The sequence below is a fragment of the Dermacentor variabilis genome, chromosome 10, assembly GCF_050947875.1.
Source record: "Dermacentor variabilis isolate Ectoservices chromosome 10, ASM5094787v1, whole genome shotgun sequence".
In the NCBI taxonomy this organism is placed as follows: domain Eukaryota; kingdom Metazoa; phylum Arthropoda; class Arachnida; order Ixodida; family Ixodidae; genus Dermacentor; species Dermacentor variabilis.
Genome location: NC_134577.1, coordinates 88,186,621 through 88,208,970, shown reverse-complemented (window position 1 = coordinate 88,208,970; position 22,350 = coordinate 88,186,621). Strand labels below are relative to the sequence as shown.

The following is a 22,350-nucleotide window of genomic DNA, read 5'->3' as shown; positions in this document are numbered from 1 at the left end:
CCATTGTCTGAAAAGCCCACGACAATGTTGTTTTTGGTGTCATACAGCAAGTTTTGTTGCAGAGACATTTCATCAAACGTGATGGCACAGACCCGATCCAGTAACGGCCAATCAGTGGTTGCTTCTTTAAGTACATCAATTACTTCGGTGATAATTCCAGTTGTCAGTGGCACTTCAGAAAGCCACTTCCAAGTAGACCTTGAGGTTGGCAAAGCAAGCACTTTAGAAAGGCGCCTGTATGCCACCGGGCTATGAAAGAATGTGCTCAGGACAAGCTAATCTCCTGTGGCCACCTGGCCACAATTCATTTTGCGGCCATGCAGCAGGACGTGACTGTTCACGAGCTTGTAGAACTGGAGTCAGGCAAAACCTTAGGGTTTCCATGGCATCCCTTTTGGTAACCCTATGAGGACTCTCGTGCTTTGGCGACTGTGTACCTCTCCGGTACCTGCAAGAGTCTGCTTTCCACTTTAGAATTCTCCCCGTTGGAAGGCTAAACAGCTTTTATTTCCGCCCATGCAGTGAAGGTGTACCTGCAAGAGCAGTGCATTGTTGTTATAATGTGCAGATTTAGCGAAGTCAAAACACACTTTATTTGTGTTAAAGAGCTCCTATTTTAGGGGGTCTTGCTCAACTTAGGTCACTATACAGCAATTTGTAAAGGACAATATGGAAAATATTTAAGGAAAAATTACATTCTTAATTGATGATTTGGGAGTACAGGGGTATTTTACGGGTGCAACATCAATTTAAGCATTACTCCACTGCCTTGAATACAATAACGGGGAGCTCGTACTAAATTACTGGTGATGTTTGTCCACGAGACTGTACGACTTACATGTGCACTGCTACAGTAAAATTTCGTTAAACCGTACCCGCTTAAACAGTAGTTTCGTTTTAAAAGTACTAAAGTCAAATCCCCGACTCAGCAGCCATTGAACATAATGTGTTTCGTATCCGCATAAACCGTACCAGCTTATTGCGTACGTATCGGTTAACACGTAGTGTTCCCACTTTTTGTTGTGCAAACACGGCAGTGTGTCGTCTCCATCGAGCGGCCCCGCAGAACAACAAGCCTCGCAGAACAAACAGCACAATGGCCTCCAAGCGCCCTGTGCATTTGCACGTGAAGCCACATCAACATCAACATCATTTCGGCCCCATGCCAGAGAGTGTACGAGACGTTCATTTGAGGGATTGCCAGCCGTTTGTGCGCAGGCGCAAGTAAGAGCGGGTGCGAGAGAAAAAATCTGGGGGCTTCTGCTGACTCTGCCTAGGCACTACAGGGGAGGTTTCTTTTAGACAGTTGTCCCTAGGCCTGCTGCCGGCACAGTAAAATAGATGAAACAGTAGGCACTGGCGCCCGATTTGGCGACCGCTGTGTCGGACCAAATGAGGCGCTCGTTGGACAGACTGTAACGGACCTGCAGCACTCCGTGCTAAGTCAGTCATGGTGGATCATAGCTTTCTCGCGCCTGACGGCGATGTACCTGGTAAATAACATCACAGATGTTTCTGTGGGAGCAGCAGCAACTGTAGTAGAGCCCGGAGTGCATATATTGAAAATCTAGAAGGCAGAGTGCCTTAGCAACCGTGGCTGAACGCAAGTGGCTGAAAGGCTGCCGGTGCACGATGACCGACTCAGCAGCAGAAGTCATGGGGCATGGTAGCACTGAACTTAGCGTCACAAGTTGGCGGCTGGACGTAAATATTGTTACGCATGAAGGAGACCGTTTATTTATCACCCTTACGGATGAAGGGGACCATTTACATCACGAAGGTGAGCGATAGAGTGGCCAGCTGGTTGATCAATTCAGCGTCGTCCTCTTCCTCTTTTCCCCCTCGGGACCGCAAGCACGTTCACTGGTCTTCGTTTTCCTCACACGTAACAATATACTCAATCGTGTTTTTTACTATTTGTAACGACGTGTCGTTATTTCGCATTATTGGTGGCGCCTCCAGGACACCAAAGCTAGAACCCGGACTGCTTCATGGGTTGGGGCTCGCCGAGGCCTGCGCGTGCCAGGGGTGTACAAGATCGGCTGTCTGCCAATTTTATGCGAAGGCTTCCTGGCACGCTTCGTCCTCTGCTGCCCCAACCCACGGGCCTCCCTGTTTCCAGCTTTGATCCCCCACTACCCTTTGGGTGCCCTGGAGATCCTGCACTGCCTGCTTTATTGTAACCTGAGGTGCTCTCCTGAGGCCTCTGTCTGCCGGTTACATGTGCCATTCTGGAGCAGTGCTTGTAAAAAATTCAATCTATCGCCGCAATGAAAAAAGCGACCCGCGAATTATTTACAACACCAGTCAGCACCTTGCCCCCTTCAGACACACCAATCACCAAATGGGGAGCCTGTGCCCACTGCCTCACCACGCCGGCAGCCAGCAGCTCAGCATAACAAACTTGACCGCACTCCCCAATGCCGGCATGGCTAGGGGACAAACGCATACAACACGCGCTAAGAAACCTCCTCTGTAGTGCCTAGACAGAGTCATATATTCAAGGAGCAAAAGCCCACAAAGTTTCTCTCTCATGCCTGCTCTTACTCGTGCCTGCGTGCAAACGGCTGGCGATCACTGAAATGAATGTCTCGTAGAGAGTGTTGTGGTGTCGTGCAAGCGAGAACTCGCGTCATGCCGAAACTCTGATAAAAAAGACGCCGGGTGCTTAGCACAGAAGAAAAATTAGACATAGTTCGAGCTATCGAACGCGACGCGAAAAGGCGGCGCTAGCACACGACATGGGTCTACTGTTGACTACGGTGTGTAGCATTTGGAACATGAAGAAGTTGCTCGGCAGCGCTGCTGTGACCGCAAAGAGATCTTGGCTACAAGGGCCGACTTTTCGCCATTGTTACCTCTCTGTTGTTGCCGAAGTGTCGCGTAGCGACAGTCACATGGATGACACGGAAAGCGACAGCACAGGCGATTCAGGCCCGACAGTGACAGCAGCTGTGCGTTACGTCAGCCTCATGAATGAAATCGCGACAAGAACAGCACCCCGTAATGAAAAGGTGCCCCGCGACTTCTGCAATGCTACCGCGCCTGTGCACGAAGAATATGCAACGCCAACGAGGAATCTGCCATACAAGTGTTTGCCGAGAAGAAGGGGCCAGCTGAGAAGCTGGCGCACAGCTTCAACAAGTTTGAGGCCGCTGTCGTCGCTGCTAGGCCACCGCGGCATCAAAAGAAAACATGTTTGTCACGCGAAGTAAATAAATACTGCATGTTTTTTCTCCTTTCATTGCACTCCCGCCGAGTTCCGTTTTTGACAGGTAAGTGGGTGATCTCATGCTATTTCGGTTAAGCAGCACTACCGTTTAGTACGTGCTTTTTCCGAGCTCTGGCCAACTAAGGTTTAACGAGGTTTCACTGTATATGGAGGATATATAAACTTACGTTCAGTGCCTCGGCGATGTCCTGTTGGAGTAATTAGAACTCGCGATGAGAAGGTTTCCCAAAAACAGATCTTAAACCTAAGCTTACTCTACGTGTTTATAAAACTGCCGCAATAGGAGCACAGGTTGGCTGCGTTAGAAGCATCTGCACTGTGCTGACATTCAGTCTTGTTGCTAAGGCATGGCCGCCAGTAAAAAGTGTTTCAAAGAGAAGCGAAAAGGGAGGACGCAATGCAAGGGCTATTGCTGGTGTTGGGATCACGATTTTTGCTTCCATCTACCTATTCAGGTGCTTTATACTTTTTGTTATGCTGTCTTGAGTCACAACCTTTGCATGTATGACAAGCTCTGAATTTAGGACCCACAATAGGTTGTTCCGTAGATTACGACTGTTATAATACTAAACATATGCTTATGCTATGCAATGTGCTGCAACAATGTGCCCACCTCTGCACAGCCCGGACTGTCCTGGCTAAGGCGTCCGCTCCTTCAGGGGCAGCAGGGCTGACAGCGTCATCTGAAAAAAGTGATACAGAAGCTCGGCTACTAAGTCACATTTTGACACACTAGTTAATGCATAAGCAACAGCAAACACGGGCGATTAGCAGCGGCAAGTGCAAGATATGCTTCTAAATTTGCCACACTGGGATCACAGGTTGGCTGCATTAGATGCATCTGCATTGTGCGGACATCCAGTCTTGTTGGTGAGGCGTGGCAACGGGTAAAAGGTTCTTGAAAATATAGAAATGAAAAGGAATGATGCAGTGCGATAAATAGTGCTCATGTTGGGATCGCCATTCCTGTTTCCGTCTTTTCGAGTCCTTTACACCTTTCGTTTTAGTATGTCTTGAGTCACAACGTTTGCATGTATGATGAGCTCTGAATTTAGGATCCATGCTGGGTTGTTTCGTGGATTAGGACTGTTAAAGAAGTAAATGTATGCTTATGCTATGTAATGTGCTGCAACAATGTGCCCACCTCCATATAGCCCAAGTGGTCCTGTCTCAGGCTTCAGCTTCAGAAGGGTAGCAGGGCTGACGGCATCATCTGGAAAAAGTTATCAGAAGCTCAGCTATTGAGTCACATTTTGATGCATTGTTTATTGCATAAGCAATAGCAAACACAGGCGATTAGCAGTAGCAAGTCAGGGTGTCTACCAAGTTGACATTTCCAATTTCCCTGAATTTTCCAGGTTTTCCTTGAGTGCCTTTGCAAAATTCCCTGAGTGATGCAGCACTATGTTTTATGTCAAGATGGGCTGAAATCACATCACCCGAAGCTGTCACTCTCTAGTAAGCATACGAAAAAATTTCAAAAAATGACTTAATCCAATTTAAATACTAAGGAGCAGATTTTATGTTATTCAAAGAGAGAATAGAAGGGAGGGGTTAGTAAAATGCACAAAAAATAAAATGTCTTAAAAAAAAATTGCAAATCGAGTCGGACATTCTCAAATATGTATTAAATGGAGATGCATACAGAAGCAAATATTTTCGAATATGAGCTATAGCAAGCTCAGTGGTATGAGGCCCGAACTTTGTCACAATTGAGATTCTCTCTCAAGAGCTCGTAAGTCAAGCTCAACTGTCCTGACATACTCTCAGCCTGTGCACGATGGCTCAGTGTTGTGTTTCACTGCTTTAAAGAGTTTATATTGGTTTGGATAAGGGACACCTGCATCTCGGCATCAGCCAACACTTTGTTTTTTGAGCTCAAGCTCCTTCAAAACAGCGGCAGCACGCTTCCTTTCCCATTCATTCCTATGCATAGGTTCTTTCTGTTCTTGTCCTCCTTCTGCCACTCGTTCGCCCCACAGACTATTTTAAGCATCTTCTTAGCCAGTTGCACAGTCCACGTCGAATTTTTCGAACTCCCTAGGGGCTGCGAAAACGTCCGAAAAATCAGCCAGTTGGAAAAAATAAATGCATCTCATTTACTGCCCTTAAGGCCTCAAACTGCCACAGGCACATTCGAAAATGCCCTGAAGGCCTGTCGGTACACGTATTAGGCATATTGGTGCTCGTGCTGTGACAGGAAATACAGGGTGCACGCGTGTATGATTAACGAATACATACTGTGTCCCATGGAAATAGCCGCTTCCCACGCTTGTTATGCTTCACTGCAATACTTTTGCGTTTGCTTCACCAAGTAAAATTTCTGTACAGAGGCGAAGCTGACTTTCGAGAACCGGCATTATGCAGCGCACCATGCTTTCCAAGCTTCTAAGCCAATCGCAAGGAGCACAAAGGCGGGGTCTGTGCCATTGCTGACAGCAGCAAATTCTTTCAACAAAAAACACGGCACCCAACGGCAAGAAACTTCATAGCGAACGTCGAAGCAGCTAGGCCTAGCATTGCCGCAGTGGTGGCTACGGCTGTCAGCGAATCTGCGTGCGTGAGCGCCGGTTCGAGGTGGCGAGGTAATCAAAATGTCAGCGGTGGTGCCCTTGATTAATGCCGTTTCGGACCAGCGGTCACCGCAAAATGTCCGGAAAGTTGGACGGCGAAGAGTTCTTGCATCCGAAATTTCAGACATTCTAATACATTGACTCTATGGGGTACGTGGTGGTGCCGCAAAGCTGTCCAAATTATTGGGAATCCGGAAAGTCGGTCATTGACTGTACACTGGCAACTCCCCCGCTGACAACAGGCGTCAAAGATGATTCATTACGATTCCTGCCTGTTACTCGAGCCAGCATTACCTCGACTTTCGACCCTTTTGATAATGTTACAGCTAATTTTTCCTGATAGAGGCACAAATTCCCAGAGTTTTCCCGGAGTTTTTCCGGACTACTCAAAATCCCTGAGAATTCCCGGTTTTCCCGGTTGGTAGACACCCTGCAAGTGCAAAATATGCTTCTAAGGTTGCCAAAAATAGGTGCACAGATTGGCTGCATTAGATGCATCTGCACTGTGCTGACATTCAGTCTTGTTGCTGAGGCGTGGCAACAGGTAAAAATTGTTTGAAAAAGCAAAGAAAAAGGGAGGACACACTGTGAAGGCTAGTGCTCGTGTTGGGATTGCCATTTTTGTTTCAGTCTTTTCAAGTGCTTTATTCCCTTTATTTTACTATGTCTTCAGTCGCAACCTTTGCATGTACGAATCGCTCTGAATTAGGACCCACGCTGGGTTGTTTTGTGGATTACGACTGTTAAAGTACTAAACGTATGCTTATGCAATGTAATGTGCTGCAACAATGTGCCCACCTCCGCACAGCCCGGACTGTCCTGGCTAAGGCATCCACTCCTGCAGGGGCAGCAGGGCTGACAGCGGCTTCTGAAAAAAGCGATACAGAAGCTCAGCTACTAAGTTACATTTTGACACACTAGTTATTGCATAAGCAACAGCAAGCACGGGCGATTAGCAGTGGCAAGTGCAAGATATGTTTCTAAAACTGCCACAATAGGATCGCAGGTTGGCTGCATGTATCTGCTGTGGAGAGCACATGCGCCCATCTTCCCCCACACCGTCGCGTCGAGAGCCGGCATAGACAGGGGAGAGGGGCACTATGCCCTCTCCCGATTCTCCCTCACTCCTGCGACGCGCGCGCACCCTTTCTCTCCGACTTGCGGGCAGGTAGCTGACAGGCGAGGAGGACATTCCCCTCGCCCATTTAAAAAGGTACAAAACAGCGCGACCGGGAAGGACCCGCTCTCTCTCTGACGCCGGACCCGTAACCTGCCGGACTGGAGTACCTGCCTCAACCTGTGAGTGACCACATTCGCCTGACTATCCCGGGCAACGAGGCCAGCCTATTTATTACTATTACAGAGAGGACGTCCCTCTGCCAGTGTTCTTTATTGCCGATAGCAATAAACGTTCTTACAGTTGACGTCGCTGGTTGCCTTATTCGTTCGAACCCGACGTAGCCGCGATTCCCGTGCTACGGGTTGGGGAGTAACACAAAGTGACTGCTTGGGGCTAGATCTGGAGCTCGCCTTCAGCCCTAGCCGCACGTAGAGTGGAACCCCCGGACTGCACTATGCTGACATTGTCTTATCGTTGAGGCATGGCAACAGGTAAAAAGTGTTTGAATAGACAGAAACGAAAAGAGAGGATGCAATGCGAGGGCTAGTGCTCGTGTTAGGATCGCCATTTTTGTTTCCGTCTTTTCAAATGCTTTACACCTTTTATTTTACTCCCGTCTTGAGTCGAAACGTTTGTATGTACGACGAGCTCTGAATTTAGGACCCACGCTGAGTTGCTTCGTGGATTACGACTGTTAAAGTACTAAGAGAGAGAGAGAGAGAGATGAAGCGAAAAGGCAGGGAGGTTAACCAGATAGTAGTCTCGGGTTGGCTACCCTACACTGGGGTGGGAGATAGGGGTTAGAAAGAGGACAGAGAGGTAAGGGTTAAAAACAAAAGAAAAAACATTGCACACACAGACACACACATAAAGGGTGTTCCAGCTAGAGACGTTCGCAAAGGCCGGTATATCGCAAGAAGCGCAGTAGCACTTGCACGGCCTTCTGTGACGTTAGCTCCTGTCAATGGTGTAGAATTCCTTCTTCCGATAGTGGTTGGTCATTCAGCTGATCGAGTTCGTGGCGAAGGGATTCCTTCTGTGGACTGTATTGCAGGTAGTTGCACAAAATATGGCCAATCGATTCTTCGTTGCCGCAGTGGTCACAGGTTGCAGTGTCGGCCATCACTATGCAAAACACATAGGCTTTGGTAAAAGCAATGCCCAACCACAGTCGATACAAAAGCAAGGCGTCTCCACGGCGAAGCTTTGATGGGCCTCAAAGGCTTAATGTGAGATCAAGGAAGTATATTCGGGAATTCCTGAAATGCTGCTCATTCCATTGCGATGTGATGCACTGGTGAGCAAGTAGGCTGAGCTTCCGTGCTGCATCAGTTCTAGAAAGTGGTACTGGCATGTGCTGGTCCTTAGTACGAGCTGAACGGGCAGCTTGACTGACACGTCCATCGCCGATAATCCCACAGCGACTTTGAAGCCATTTGAAAGTTATTTCATGGCCTGCATCACTTATATGGTGCATCGTCTCTGTAATCTGAAATACTGGCTGTTTGTGTGGTTCGCGTCGTAAAGGTGACAGCAGAGACTGCAGTGCCACTTTTGAATCGCAGAAGATCGTCCACTTGTGTGGCAATTCATCACCAATGTAATGAGGGACGGTAAACAGCGCTGCAGGCTCTGCTGCCGTCAATAATGTTGTGAGAGTCGTCTTAAATTTGATGGCTGTAACTTTCGCTGGTATCACGATTGCCGCAGCAGAGCTGTTTGGCAGGACAGATCTTTCAGTGTAGATATGCGTAGAGTCACGGTAGTTCTTGTACAAAAATAGTAGTGCGAGCTGACGATAGATCAGATTTTTTCATTATGCCAGGTATTGTAAGCTTGATTTTTGGCTGAGCAAGGCACCATGGAGGAATTGAAAGTCTCGCAGCCGGAGAGAAACAAGCTGGCAATGATTCATCATGTGTGGTTATCATTGGGCTGAAAGATTTGTGTGATTTGTCCACTGGTAGAGAGACTAGGTGGTGGCAAGGAGTACTGGCAAGATGCCTTATATGGGTCCTCAGTGCTTCAATTTCAATGTGGGTCTTGACAAGGTTGTCTCTAGCGATTTCTATAGTAGCCACTGTGGATGCACTCTGAGGCAGGCCTAGGCAGATCCGGAGCACTTCAGCCTGAACATCTTGTATTGTGCGTAGATTCGTTTTGCCTGTGCTGGTTATTGCTGGCAAGCTGTACCACAGAAGTCCAAGAAAAAGTACCCTATATAGTTGTAGCATAGCATTTGTCGACATTCCCCAAGTCTTGCCAGTGAAAAACTTGGAACAGCTGGCAGATGCCTGTCAACCGTTTTTTCATGTATGACACGCGACGGCTCCGTGACAAGTCCCCGTCAATTATGACACCTAGGAACTTGCAAGATCGAAGACATGGTATTATTTGGCCATTTATTATTATGCTCTAGTTTGTCATGGGTTTACGTGTAAATGGCACTAGTGCGCATTTCTCTGAGGAAATTTCCAGGCCTCGATTATGGAGGTAGACAGCAGTTTGGGTGGCAGCTCTGAATTCTCGTTCGCAACTGTAGGTGTGTTACTGCAGACGTACATATGCAGATGTCATTCGCGTACACTGATAGCCTGACTGTGCTTGGCACGTGTAATTGGGGTTAGCTTAAATAACACAGGCCTAAGTACACCGCCCTGGGGGACGCTGCGGAAGCTATAATGTAGAGAAGTATGGCAGTCCTCGGTGTTTACAAAAAAAAGAATCGTATGGAGAGATAGCTAAACGTCTGACCACCCACTCCTACCTCTTCGAGAGCAGAGAGGATGGCTTCATGCATAACATTGTCATGCGCCCCTTTGATGTCAAGGAACAAAGTGCAGAGGTGCTTACGGCATTTCTCATGCTGAACGTAGGTGACCAGGTCGACAACGTGATCGATCAATGATAGTCCACGTCAAAAGCCTGCCATGGCATCAGGGTAGGCGTCGTGGCGCTCCAAGTACCACTCCAGGCTGAACCATTCTCTCCATTACTTTGCCCACACAGCTTGCCAAAGCAATCGGGCGATATGATGAGAGTTCCAACTGCAACCTTCCAGGCTTCAGCAGTGGAACAAGCTGACTTGTCTTCCAGCTTATTGAATCTCTCCAAGATTCATTGTACAGCTCAAGGAGAGCACCTCTCGCTCACTCACCCAGGTGACACAGAGCGCAGTAGGAAACTCTATCAGGTCCTGGCGCTGATGTACGGCCACACAAAGGTAATACTGCCTTAAGTTCATGGATTGAGAATGGTAGATCCATGCGGTGATCACATGGTGGCGGACAACTACTCGAAGGCGGTGGAATGTTGGGAGCTGCGAGTTGGCCGAATAATCTGGCACAGAACTCCTCTGCCACGCCAATCTCCGGTCTCCTTTGAGAGAGGGCTAGAGCCTTGAATGGGAACTGCTGTACAGGGGGTGCCCAGAGACCGCGCACCATTCTTCATCGTTGCGGTAAAGGCTTGCGTGGATCTAGCGACTCGCAGAAGGCAGTCCAACATTGCGATTCGAGCTTGCCTAACCAACGCTGGATCTTCTTTTGGGTGCATCTGGCAGTCCGTAAATCGTCCAATGCCTTCGTGCATCAGTACCTTCGTTCAGCAAGTCGTCGGCTTGCTCGAAGTCGTTCTAGTTCCACATCAAATTACATCAGTTTCGAAGAGCATGCGAGAGCATGCATAATGTCTTGAACCACGCTCTTGATTGCCTCTTCTAAGTCGAAAGATGGATTGGCTTTGCAGTGTTCTTCCATGACAGACTGAAATTTGGTCCAGCCCACACTTTGGATCGTATCTTGTATTTTGGAGGGAGACAATCTTCTGATCTCGACATACGTGGGAATATGGTCGCTTCCATGCATCTTTATGTCTGCAAACCATCCAGCACGTCTGACAAGGCTTCGTGGACAAAAGCCAAGTCAAGACAGCTGCTGTATGTGGAGCCACATAGAAACGGACTTCCATGATTCAACAGCCAAAGGTCATTACTGGAGGCGAAAGATACCAGAGCTCTGCCTCTCAAATTGATCTTCTAACTTCCCCAGAGTGTATGATGGGCGTTGATGTCTCCAATAATGATCCACAAATCTGGAGTTGAGGAAAGGATGTCTCGTAGTCTTTCGTGACCAAATCAACGTGACCAAATCAGACAGGTAGGCGCCCACAACAGTAAAGGTAAAATTATTTTTCTGCACTGTTAGGCATATATATTCATTATCATCATTAGGTGGTCTAGGGTGATGAATGTAAGTGAGGTCACGGCAAATAAACACCAAACCATTACTGTTTTCAATAACAGTTGATGACAAACGATTCACATCCAGAAAGCACGATCATGTTCTATAAGTTCGGCTCGCGAATTACGATATTAGGAAACACATCAGCATACATGAAGCGATGGAAATCCGAAATGCGTGTTCCTAGTCCGCAGACATTCCACTGAAAAATAGCTGCTTGTCGAACCTCGTCCCTGAAAGGCAGTGGCTGGGGAGCCATGATCGTCTTGAGCGTTGCCAGCGCCTAACTTGAAGTGTCTGGTACTTGAAGCGCACTTCTGGCAGATGGTGTGTGAATGTTGTTTAGCAAGACGCGAATAACATTCATTAAAGGCCTAAGAAGAGCTGTCACTTGCTCATTTGTTTTCCGTGACTCCTCGAATACAGCACCTTGCTGTACTGGGGGCGGCTTCTGCTGTGGTTCTTCTGCCGGTCGTGTACGCGTAAGAGGCGGCCATTCCTTTGCAGAGAGAGATCTGGCAGTTTTCTCCCTTCCAACATCAGTGTTTGGGGTGCTGAAAACTTCCGCTGATGGTGCTGCTTGACTAGTCAACTTTTCTTGAAAAGTTTATATCTGCAATCGTGAGGACCTTCGATTGTGTTCGCTGGCCTTTCACAGCGGCCTCTGTGGGTAGAGCTGTCTATCACCATTTGTTTAAGAATGGCAACCTCTTTGTTTATCTGGGGATTGTCTTTGGAAGAGGCACAGTAATCACCTTGACAGTTACGACACTTCAACATCGTTGCACTGCAGTTGTCTTCTGACTGAGGTTCGGCGCATCACGGGCACACTGCGGAATTTCTGCAAACACCCTTCACATGGCCAATCTTCCGACAGTTGAAGCATTGCACTGGTCTTGGAATAAATGGTCAAACCTGGTGGTGAAACTGGCCAACCTTCATGCAGCATGGAAGACAGTCACCTTTGAACGTTATCCTTGCGCAACATGTGTTACCGAGGCAACCAATGTTCACAATGACGTTATGTTGACTTGCTGGTTTCATGAGAACTGGGAGGACTGCGTCAGGTATTTAGATGTCAATGTCATAGATGACTCCTGTTATTGTGGCACCATTCGCTGGCACAATAGATAGGACCTTGCTGTTACCCAGCCACGTTACAATGTGTTCAGCGCGCTCAGGTTTATAACACTGATTGCCAGGATGTTTCTCCTAGTGTTTATCCTGACATCCTTGATCTCGCTTGGCACGGTATTTTCTAGATACACACAGAGTGCTTGCCTGTTGAGGACATGTAGGTTGTCAGTAGCATCCTCTGGCACAAACAGGATGCAATGAGGCCATCGTTGAGGCGCACTTCTCACAGTGGTTGAACTTGGTGCCAAAGATGCGTTGACAATTCTTCATTTGGCCTTGCGGTTACTGGACAAGTCAAAAGCTGTCTTCCGAGGACTTGTCACCTGATGCACAATACAGCACTATGTCCTCGCTACTGCTCGCTGTATTTCCTTGTTTCCTCGAAGCTACATCTGCGGGTGAATGGGAACCAGGATGGTCCTCGGGCTGTTGTACATACATCACCACGATGTATGGGGCGGTAGACCCCACAAGTGCAGTGAGAAGCCCAGAAAGGCACAGAGACGGGCGAGATGTAATCCACAAGAGAAGCACTTCGTCTTCCTCTTAAAGTACTAAAGGCATACTTAAGCTATGTAATGTGCTGTAACAATATGCCCACCTTCGTCACCTTCATATAGCGCAGACAGTACTGGTTCAGGCTTCAGCTCCAGCAGCGGAGCAGGGCTGACAGCATATTCTGGAAAAGGATATATAGAAGCTCAGCTCTTCAGTCACATTTTCACACATTAGCTATTGCATAACCAAGAGCAAACACCGGCGATTAGCAGTGGCAAGTGCAAATTATGCTTCTAAAATTGCCAAGAATAGGAGCACAGGTTGGCTGCATTAGAAGCATTTGCACTGTGCCAACGTTCAGTCTTGTTGCTGAGATGTGGCAGCAGATAAAAAGAGTTTCAAAAGACAGAAACGAAAAGTGAGGACGCAACATGAGGGCTAGTGCTCGTGTTGGGATCGCTATTTTTGTTTCCGTCTCTTCAAGTGCTTTATTTTACTGTCTTGAGTCACAACGTTTGCATGTATTACGAGTTCTGAATTTAGGACTCACATTGGGTTGTTTCGTGGATTACGACTGTTAAGGTACTAAAGGTATGCTTATGCCATGTAATGCGCTGCAACAATGTGCCCACCTTCGTATAGCTCGAATGATTCTGGTTCAGGCTTTGGCTCCAGCAGGGGAGCAGGGCTGACAGTGCAATCTGGAAAAAGTTATACAGAAGCTCACCTACTGAGTCACATTTCGACACATTAGTTATTGCTTAAGCAACAGCAAACACCGGCGATTAGCAGTGGCAAGTGCAAATTATGCGTTTAAAATTGCCAAGAATAGGAGCACAGGTTGGCTGCAATAGAAGGAATTTGCACTGTGCTGACGTTCATGAGGCGTGGCAGCAGGTAAAAAGTGTTTGAAAAGACAAAAACGAAAAGGGAGGACGCAACGGGAGGGCTAGTGCTCGTGTTTGGATCGCCATTTTTGTTTCCGTCTCTTCAAGTGCTTTATTCTACTGTCTTGAGTCACAACATTTGCATGTATTACAAGTCCTGAATTTAGGACTCATAATGGGTTACTTCGTGGATTACGACTGTAAAGGTACTAAAGGTATACTTATGCCATGTAATGCGCTGTAACAAAGTGCCCACCTTCGTATAGCTCGAGTTGTTCTGGCTCAGTCTTTGGCTCCAGCAGGGGAGCAGGGCTGACAGTGCAATCTGGAAAATGTTATACAGAAGCTCAGCTATAGAGTCACATTTCGACACATTAGTTATTCCATAAGCAACAGAAAACACAGGCGATTAGCAGTGGCAAGTGCAAATTATATATTTATTATTTATAAATATGTATTTATTTATTTATCAATACTGCAATCCCCTTTGGGGATTTGGAAGACACTTCTGGTCCTCGGAAGACACTTCTGGCCCTTCTGACACTTTGGAAGACACTTCTGGTCCAGTCCATTCCTAGTTCCGTACACATCTTCCCGATTCTTAAGGCCCAGGGACCCCTTTCGGAGGCCACGTTGTTCCACAAAGTACGGCACTAGAGCTCGGGCCCATTATGTGCCCAGCTACTTCAATAAATTACCGCACAGCACCTTCTGTGCAAAAACGAAATACAGTGAAAGCTCGTTAATTCGAACTTTAATAATTCGAATTTGTGGATAATTCGAACTGTACGATTTGGTCCGGCCAAGCTCCACAGAAGTCTATGTATAAAAAAGTCCGTTAATTTGAACGCGAGAAGGTTCCCTCACGGATAATTCGAACTACGCTTGCCTGGCACACGGCCAGAGAAACACGCCTACTGCCTACACACAAGGCTGTATTGCCTCCGAAACGGAGAGAACGGCGAGAGAAGGCAAAATCGGAAAAAAATCTAACCTGCGCGCAGTCAGCCAGAAGGCAGCGGCGGCTGCCGCCTCTCCGTTCTACGTAACCTCCGAGACTTCTTGCCCGTTGCGAATCTCGGAGGCTTTACAAATCTTATACAGCTACTAATGTCGCGCGGAGATGGCACGGCAAGCGCCAAAACACAGCGAATTAAGTACGTCGCAGCAGTGCTTGCAATCAAGAACCAACGAATCAGGGCCTTCTCCACCTTCACATGTTCAGCGTCTTTGTCTCGGCAGTCTTCATCGTTTGTGCACCTCTGTTTTCAGATTAGGAGGTATCGGCCGTCGCGATTCATTGTGATGGTGTTAAGCCTCGGCTAACGTTCGTTTCGGTGGACATCGGTGGTGGGGCACAGTCGGACCCAGAGCTTCGACTTGAAGATGGCGTGTGCCCGCGGCAAACACCATCACTTTCTGACATGCCCTACTGCTTCCAAATCGCAGTGTACTGTTGCTCTCCTTCACTTTCGTTAGTTCGAACTTTCGTTAACTCGAACTGAAGCGGCTTCCCCTTGCGGTTCGAATTAACGAGCTTTTACTGTATAAGTTAAGGAGACTGCTAAGGCGTATCTGTTCGTAAAGGCGTACCTGTTCCGTTTTTTTACCGTTATTGCTTGTGTTTGTGCATGTGATTGCGCAATTCCTTTGCATCATGACGGTCAGTCTGGTATATGATTATTTTGTTCACACACAATGCTGTACTTCTGTGTTTCATTATGCTCAATAAAAATTCTTTTCATAGACACTGTATAAATTCTAATAACCTTTTTTGGTGTTCTATACTTGGTCTTCTATACTTTGGTGTTCTATACTATACTATACTAGACCGAAACAAAAAGGGAGGGCGCAACGTGAGGGCTAGTGTTTGCGTTGGGATCACCATTTCTGGTTGTTTTTCAAACGCTTTACACGTGTTATTTCACTGTCTTGAGTCACACCGTTTGCATGTACGATGAGCTCTGAATTTAGGACTCATGTTGGGTTGTTACGTGGATTACGACTGTTAAGGTACTAAAGGTATGCTTATGCCATGTAATGTACTGCAACAATGTGCCCACCTTCGTATAGCTCGAATGATTCTGGTTCAGGCCTTGGCACCAGCAGGGGAGCAGGGCTGACAGTGCAATCTGGAAAAAGTTATACAGAAACTCACCTACTGAGTCACATTTCGACACATTAGTTATTGCATAAGCAACAGCAAACACCGACGATTAGCAGTGGCAAGTGCAAATTATGCGTCTAAAATTGCCATGAATAGGAGCACAGGTTGGCTGCATTAAAAGTAATTTGCACTGTGCTGACGTTCATGAGGCGTGGCAGCAGGTAAAAAGTGTTTGAAAAGACAGAAACGAAAAGGGAGGACACAACGCGAGGGCTAGTGCTCGTGTTGGGATCGCCATTTTTGTTTCCGTCTCTTCAAGTGCTTTATTCCCTTTATTTTACTATGTCTTGAGTCGCAACGTTTGCATGTATTACGAGTTTTAATTTAGGACTCACATTGGGTTATTTCATGGATTACAACAGTTAAGGTACTAAAGGTATGCCAGGCACGTACGCAGGATATTTTCTCGGGGGGGAGGGGGGGGGGGGGCAAGCCAAGGTAACTTGTATGCAAATGGGGGGGGGAGGGTACTTTACAAGTACAAATGTGAATAACGTCCACCGTTCGCCATAAAAATGCATAAACGCACAAAAGAAAAATGAAATAAGGTGTATTTTACAGGTACGCTCTGTGCGATACGCCTCTCCTTTACTTGGCAAACAAGGACCTACGTCAAATCGACTTGCGCAGCAAGGAAGCGCAGGAAAAACACTGCCAAGAAAAAGTAAAGAAGCCAAATTGTAAAATAATGATTACTTTAGTACAATACAACTTAAAAAAAAAAGAGCAGTTGGTAACCAAGGCACACAAACTGTGCGGGGTTGTGTTACTTTGCCAGCCAATCGCAGAAGCAAACAAAAACGTCGTCATGTGGCCTTTTTCTAAATGGCGTCGCACTTGATGCCTCTGGAGCATCTGCTGTTTTTGAAGAGTCTTTTCATCGGCGGAAGCAATGAGGTGTGCAACAGACACAGACAAAGTGTATGGAGTCTGAGCATTTCACTCTTCAAAAGTCTGCGGTGCCGTTCATTTCACTGCTGAACTCGTTTTACTCATGAAACTTCACTGCCAACTAAAGTGCGACTTGACAATAAATAGTTGCAGCAAAGCAAGCATGTTATTTCAGTTCAATAAAGAATTAGGGTTTGGCCATTCCACTACAATAGACGATGCAAAAGGTGTAAAATTACGCGCTAATAATTTTATTTTTGTGGTTACGGCCTTATTTGGGTAACAGAAAAAAGTTTGAAGAACCAAATATTTGCAGCCTCCCGGAAGAACAGTGGCTGGCGATTATGAGGGCGTGGGCGGGGCTTCACTGCAGACTTAATTTGTATCCGACTATAGCAGCGTTTTTTTAATTAGCTCTGCAAGAACTATAGAGAAATATATATTTGCGGAACCGTCCCAGTTCTTTTGGATCCCTCGCTTATGCTCTACCAAGTTAAGTGCCGCAAACGACTCGTATTGTTATTTGGGAAGTTACATAACGATGCATGGCTGCGAGTTCAGTACAACCTCATAGGGCGCAGGACGCTGCGATTCTATAGACGTAGTGCGCCCACAGCGGAAGGTTGGAAAGACACCTACACAAGCACACCAGAGAAGTGGCTACATTAGGCGGCTCGAATGATAACTGTAGAAGCGTCGTTCAAAACACACGGGGTTGACCTCCACTTCCGGCGGTGTTTTCTCTACTTCCTCTTTAAATAAAAAGATGTTCCTCTATAAATATTTTCATAAACAACGGTTAAATTTGTTAACTTTCGCTTTTTCTTCCTGTTTGGCTGTCGAAAAGATGGTGACAACTGAATGCATCTCGACGTAATCGCGTGGGCACCGAATCGATGAGAAAACTGACCCTCACAGCCCAAAAGATGCCGATAACTACCGCCATCCAAAAGGAGTGAAAAAGGCAGCAAAATGTTGACTGCCGAATAGCTGTCAAGTTTCAACATTTATTTGGCGGCGCTTTAGGAATGTGTGGGAGAAGTGGTGGCATGGGCCGGGAAGGGAGGGGGTATGCATCCTAACTTCGGGGGGAGCCCAGGCTCCCCCCCCCCCACGCCCCCCCTTAGGTATGTGCCTGAGGTATGCTCATGCCATGTAATGTACAGCAACAATGTGCCCACCTTCATATAGCTCGAATGATCCTGGTTCAGGCTTTGGCTCCAGAAGGGGAGCAGGGCTGACAGTGCAATCTGGAAAAAGTTATACAGAAGCTCAGCTCTTCAGTCACATTTTCAAACATTAGCTATTGCATAACCAACAGCAAACACTAGCAATTAGCAGTGGAAAGTGCAAATTATGCATCTAAAATTGCCAAGAATAGGAGCACAGGTTGGCTGCATTAGAAGGAATTTGCACTGTGCTGATGTCTTGTTGCTGAGGCGTGGCAGCAGGTAAAAAGTGTTTGAAGAGACAGAAACAAAAAGGAAGGACACAACGCGAGGGGTAGTGCTCATGTTGGGATCTCCATTTTTGTTTCCGTCTCTTCAAGTGCTTTATTCCACTGTCTTGAGTCGCAACGTTTGCATGTATTAAGAGTTCTGAATTTAGGACTCAGATTGGGTTGTTTCGTGGATTACGACTGTTAAGGTACTAAAGGTATGCTTATGCCATGTAATGCGCTGCAACAATGTGCCCACCTTCGTATGGCTCGAATGGTTCTGGTTCAGGCTTTGGCTCTAGCAGGGGAGCAGGGCTGACAGTGCTATCTGGAAAAAGTTATATTATACAGAAGCTCAGCTATTGAGTCACATTTCGACACATTAGTTATTGCATAAGCAACAGCAAACACCAGCGATTAGCAGTGGCAAGTGCAAAATATTGCTATGGAACAGTATTTACGATGACAAAGAGGCGAGCAGGGTGGAGACGATGACGATGATTAGAGACTAGCACGGGCTGCTGCTTCTTGGCCAAGTGCAGTGTATTGCCTTGTATATATACTTGTATATAGCTTTTCGTTGGCGTCTTGCTACATAACATATCTGGTGGAGGTGGACGTTCCCTGTACCTCGTCACGGAGCTTCGCAGTGGACAGTACGTCAAGCGTTCCTTCATGGCTCCCGGCGATGACAACTCGACTCTGCCGGCTCCGACACCTGCTGCCACTTCGACGACCTACATCATTCTCCCCGCTCCCCGTGATCCTGGCGTATTCTCGGGCAAATATGAGGAAGACGTCGAGGACTGGATCAGCCTATACAAACACGTCAGCCACAATAACCGGTAGGACCCTACTATCATGCTCGCCAACATAGTCTTTTACCTCGGTGGCACACCTCGAGTTTGGTTTCGGACGCACGAAGATGAGCTCACCAGTTGGGATTTTTTTAAGCAAAAGCTCCAAGACTTGTTCGGCAACCCCTACGGTCACCAACTTGCCACGCAGAAGGCGCTTTCCGGCCGTGTGCAGACGTCAACGGAGCCCTACGTCACATACATTCTGGACGTCTTGGCACTGTGCCGCAAAGTTGACGCACACATGAATGAGTCTGACAAGGTCTCCCACATCCTTTAAGGCATTGCCGATGACGCCTTCAACTTGCTCATTTTTAACAACATGGCCACAGTGGATGCAGCTATAGAAGAGTGCCGCCGCCTGGAACTCGCTAAAAGCCGATGTATTGACCAGCAGTTCGCCCGCCTGCCCAACATCCCAGCGACATCTTCCTGTGCCGACGCTTCTCGTCCCAACAACACTGGCGATGTTACCAGAATCGTCCGGCGTGAGATCGAGACCGCCTATCCGGCTGCCTTCGACTCCAGCCCCCCCAATGCACCTGCAGTCATGGTTTCCCTGATCCAGGCGGTTGTCCGCCAGGAGTTTGAAAACATGGGTCTTCACACCATCTGCTCGGCACAACGCCCTGATACCCACCCGGCTTCTTTGATTCCGCCCCGTCTCGTATCTTCTTACCCACCACGTTTCTGCAACCCGTCTGAATAGCGCACTGCAGACGACAAGCCCATTTGTTTTCACTGCCATCGAATCGGGCACATTTCTCGGCATTGTCGCAGTCGCTGGAGTTCCCTGAACCGGTCTACTTAGACTGCCTACTCTCGCCCCCCAGGTGGGCCTTCTCGTCCCTATGCTGCCCGCTCTGATAATGCCGCCACAGATTCTCCTGCACCGAACCGCCCCTATTCTCGTTCGCCTTCGCCCCAACGACGACAATCTCGCTCCCCGCAGCCCCGTCGCTCCTATTCATCGACTCTCTTCGAACGCCGCTCACAGCCGGAAAACTAGATGATGCAGCGCCTCGAGGTGACGCTGCCATTGCTCCCTACGCCGCCAAATCCTCCACTGACATTGCGCACTCATCTGAACCTTCTTGACGTGCAAGTCGACGGTGTTTCTGTATCTGCTCTCATAGACACTGGGGCGCATTTGTCGGTAATGAGCGCTGACCTTCGTAACCGGCTGAGAAAAATAATCATGCCCGCCACAACACCTGCTGTCCGTGTCACCGATGGCGGAACAGCCCCTGTAATTTGTATGTGTGCCGCCCGCGTCTCTTTCGCCGATCGCTCCACTATCGTGCTATTCACAGTCATCGCCCACTGTCCCCACGACATCATCCTCAGCTTAGACTTCCTCTCCACACATTCTGCTCTCATCGATTGTTCCGCCAGTACTCTCCGCCTTGACTTGCCTGTTCTGGATCCCGCTTAACCACACCCCAGTCGCCTCAGTTCCGTCGACTTCGTTCGCTTGCCACCTTTGGCACTGACTTACGTTGACTTCGTGTCACCCCCCACCAGTCCCCGACGGTCACTACATCACGGCTCCTTACACAGGGGATCATAGTACCTCATACAGTTTTATTAATACTATTACGGCGAATTGCGTCTGCCTGCCAGCTGTCCGTGTCACCGATGGCGGAACAGCCCCTGTAATTTGTATGTGTGCCGCCCGCGTCTCTTTCGCCGATCGCTCCACTATCGTGCTATTCACAGTCATCGCCCACTGTCCCCACGACATCATCCTCAGCTTAGACTTCCTCTCCACACATTCTGCTCTCATCGATTGTTCCGCCAGTACTCTCCGTCTTGACTTGCCTGTTCTGGATCCCGCTGAACCACACCCCAGTCGCCTCAGTTCCGTCGACTTCGTTCGCTTGCCACCTTTGGCACTGACTTACGTTGACTTCGTGTCACCCCCCACCAGTCCCCGACGGTCACTACATCACGGCTCCTTACACAGGGGATCATAGTACCTCATACAGTTTTATTAATACTATTACGGCGAATTGCGTCTGCCTGCCAGTGGTCAATTTTGGCTTGACGACACAAGTGCTGCCACGCGGGATGTCTCTGGCCCAGCTTTGCTCATTCGAGGATCACTCAGTAGCATCTATTGCAGTAGACGACAATTCAGCCGATCCTCCTCTACCATCGCAGTCGGCAACTTGTACTATCACCGACTTATAGAAAATGATCGCGCCCGACATGCCGTCCGAGCACGCTTGTGAGCTGTACCGCGTTCTGTTTTCCTACCACGATATTTTTTAGATCGTCTTTTAGCCCAAACAACAGCTGTTAAACATCGAATTAATACCGGCAATGCCCCTCCTATTCATCGCCGCCCTTATAGAGTATCACCGGCTGAGCGTCAAGTTATTCACCCCAAAGTTCGCAAAATGCTTGCCAAGAACATTATTGAACCGTCACGTAGTCCATGGGAGTCACCTGTTGTACTGGTAAAAAAAAAGGATGGATCATGGCGCTTTTGCGTGAATTATCGGCACCTTAACAGGGTTGCCCAAAAGGACATGTATCCCCTACCTCGGATTGATGACGCCCTTGACTGCCTCCACGGTGCTCGCTATTTCTCCTCTATTGACCTTCGCTCCGGCTACTGGCAGATTGCCGTGGACGATTTCAACCGCGAGAAGACTGCCTTCGTAACACCCAACGGTCTTTATCAATTCAAAGTGATGCCGTTTGGTCTATGTAACACTCCTGCCACTTTTGAACGTATGATGGACTCCCTTCTTCACGGTTTCAAATGGTCCACGTGCCTGTGCTACCTGGACGACGTTATAGTATTCTCCCCAACGTTCGCTACGCACCTCGAGTGCCTCTCAGCAGTCCTGCACGTTTTTCGGCGAGCCAGTCTGCAACTCAACGCATTGAAGTGCCAATTTGGCTGTCGCCAGATTACCGTCCTTGGACATCTCGTTGACGCGAACGGAGTGCAACCGGACCCATGCAAGATCCATGCTGTTACGCACTTCCCTGTTCCGAAGTGCGTCAAGGATCTGTGCAGCTTCATCGGCCTTTGCTCGTACTTCCGCCGTTTCGTGAAAAATTTCGCGGCCATAGCACGACCACTAACCGAGCTTTTGAAAAAAGACGCCCCTTTCCAGTGGGGCGATAACGAGGCCTCTGCATTCTCGCTTCTAATCGACCTTCTCACAACGCCTCCCGTTCTGGCTCATTTCGATCCTTCTGCGCCTACCGAAGTCCGTACTGATGCCAGCGGTCACGGAATTGGTGCAGTACTGGCACAACGCCAGCGTGGCCACGACCGTGTTATCGCTTACA

General features: G+C 48.0%; 1 protein-coding gene across 17 annotated transcripts in view; it reads right to left on the bottom strand.

The window, feature by feature from the left end:
• Nucleotides 1-279: 279 nt before the first annotated feature.
• LOC142560785 (uncharacterized) overlaps nucleotides 280-22,350 on the bottom strand; it is a 36,142-nt gene continuing 14,071 nt past the window's right edge. For 3 of the 17 annotated variants that reach the window (XM_075673128.1, XM_075673119.1, XM_075673122.1), the window contains 8 exons: nucleotides 18,444-18,512; nucleotides 17,928-17,996; nucleotides 15,752-15,820; nucleotides 13,945-14,013; nucleotides 13,434-13,502; nucleotides 12,905-12,982; nucleotides 6,604-6,673; nucleotides 280-533 (listed from right to left, as the gene is read on the bottom strand). In XM_075673128.1, coding sequence (XP_075529243.1) covers nucleotides 494-533; nucleotides 6,604-6,673; nucleotides 12,905-12,982; nucleotides 13,434-13,502; nucleotides 13,945-14,013; nucleotides 15,752-15,820; nucleotides 17,928-17,996; nucleotides 18,444-18,512 — 533 coding nt within the window. In that variant the 3' untranslated portion in view covers nucleotides 280-493. Of the gene's footprint in view, nucleotides 534-3,399; nucleotides 3,421-3,845; nucleotides 3,916-4,376; nucleotides 4,446-6,603; nucleotides 6,674-12,904; nucleotides 12,983-13,433; nucleotides 13,503-13,944; nucleotides 14,014-15,751; nucleotides 15,821-17,927; nucleotides 17,997-18,443; nucleotides 18,513-22,350 lie in introns of all 17 variants that reach the window. The other 14 variants (XM_075673127.1, XM_075673132.1, XM_075673135.1 and 11 more) reach the window with 12 other exon arrangements.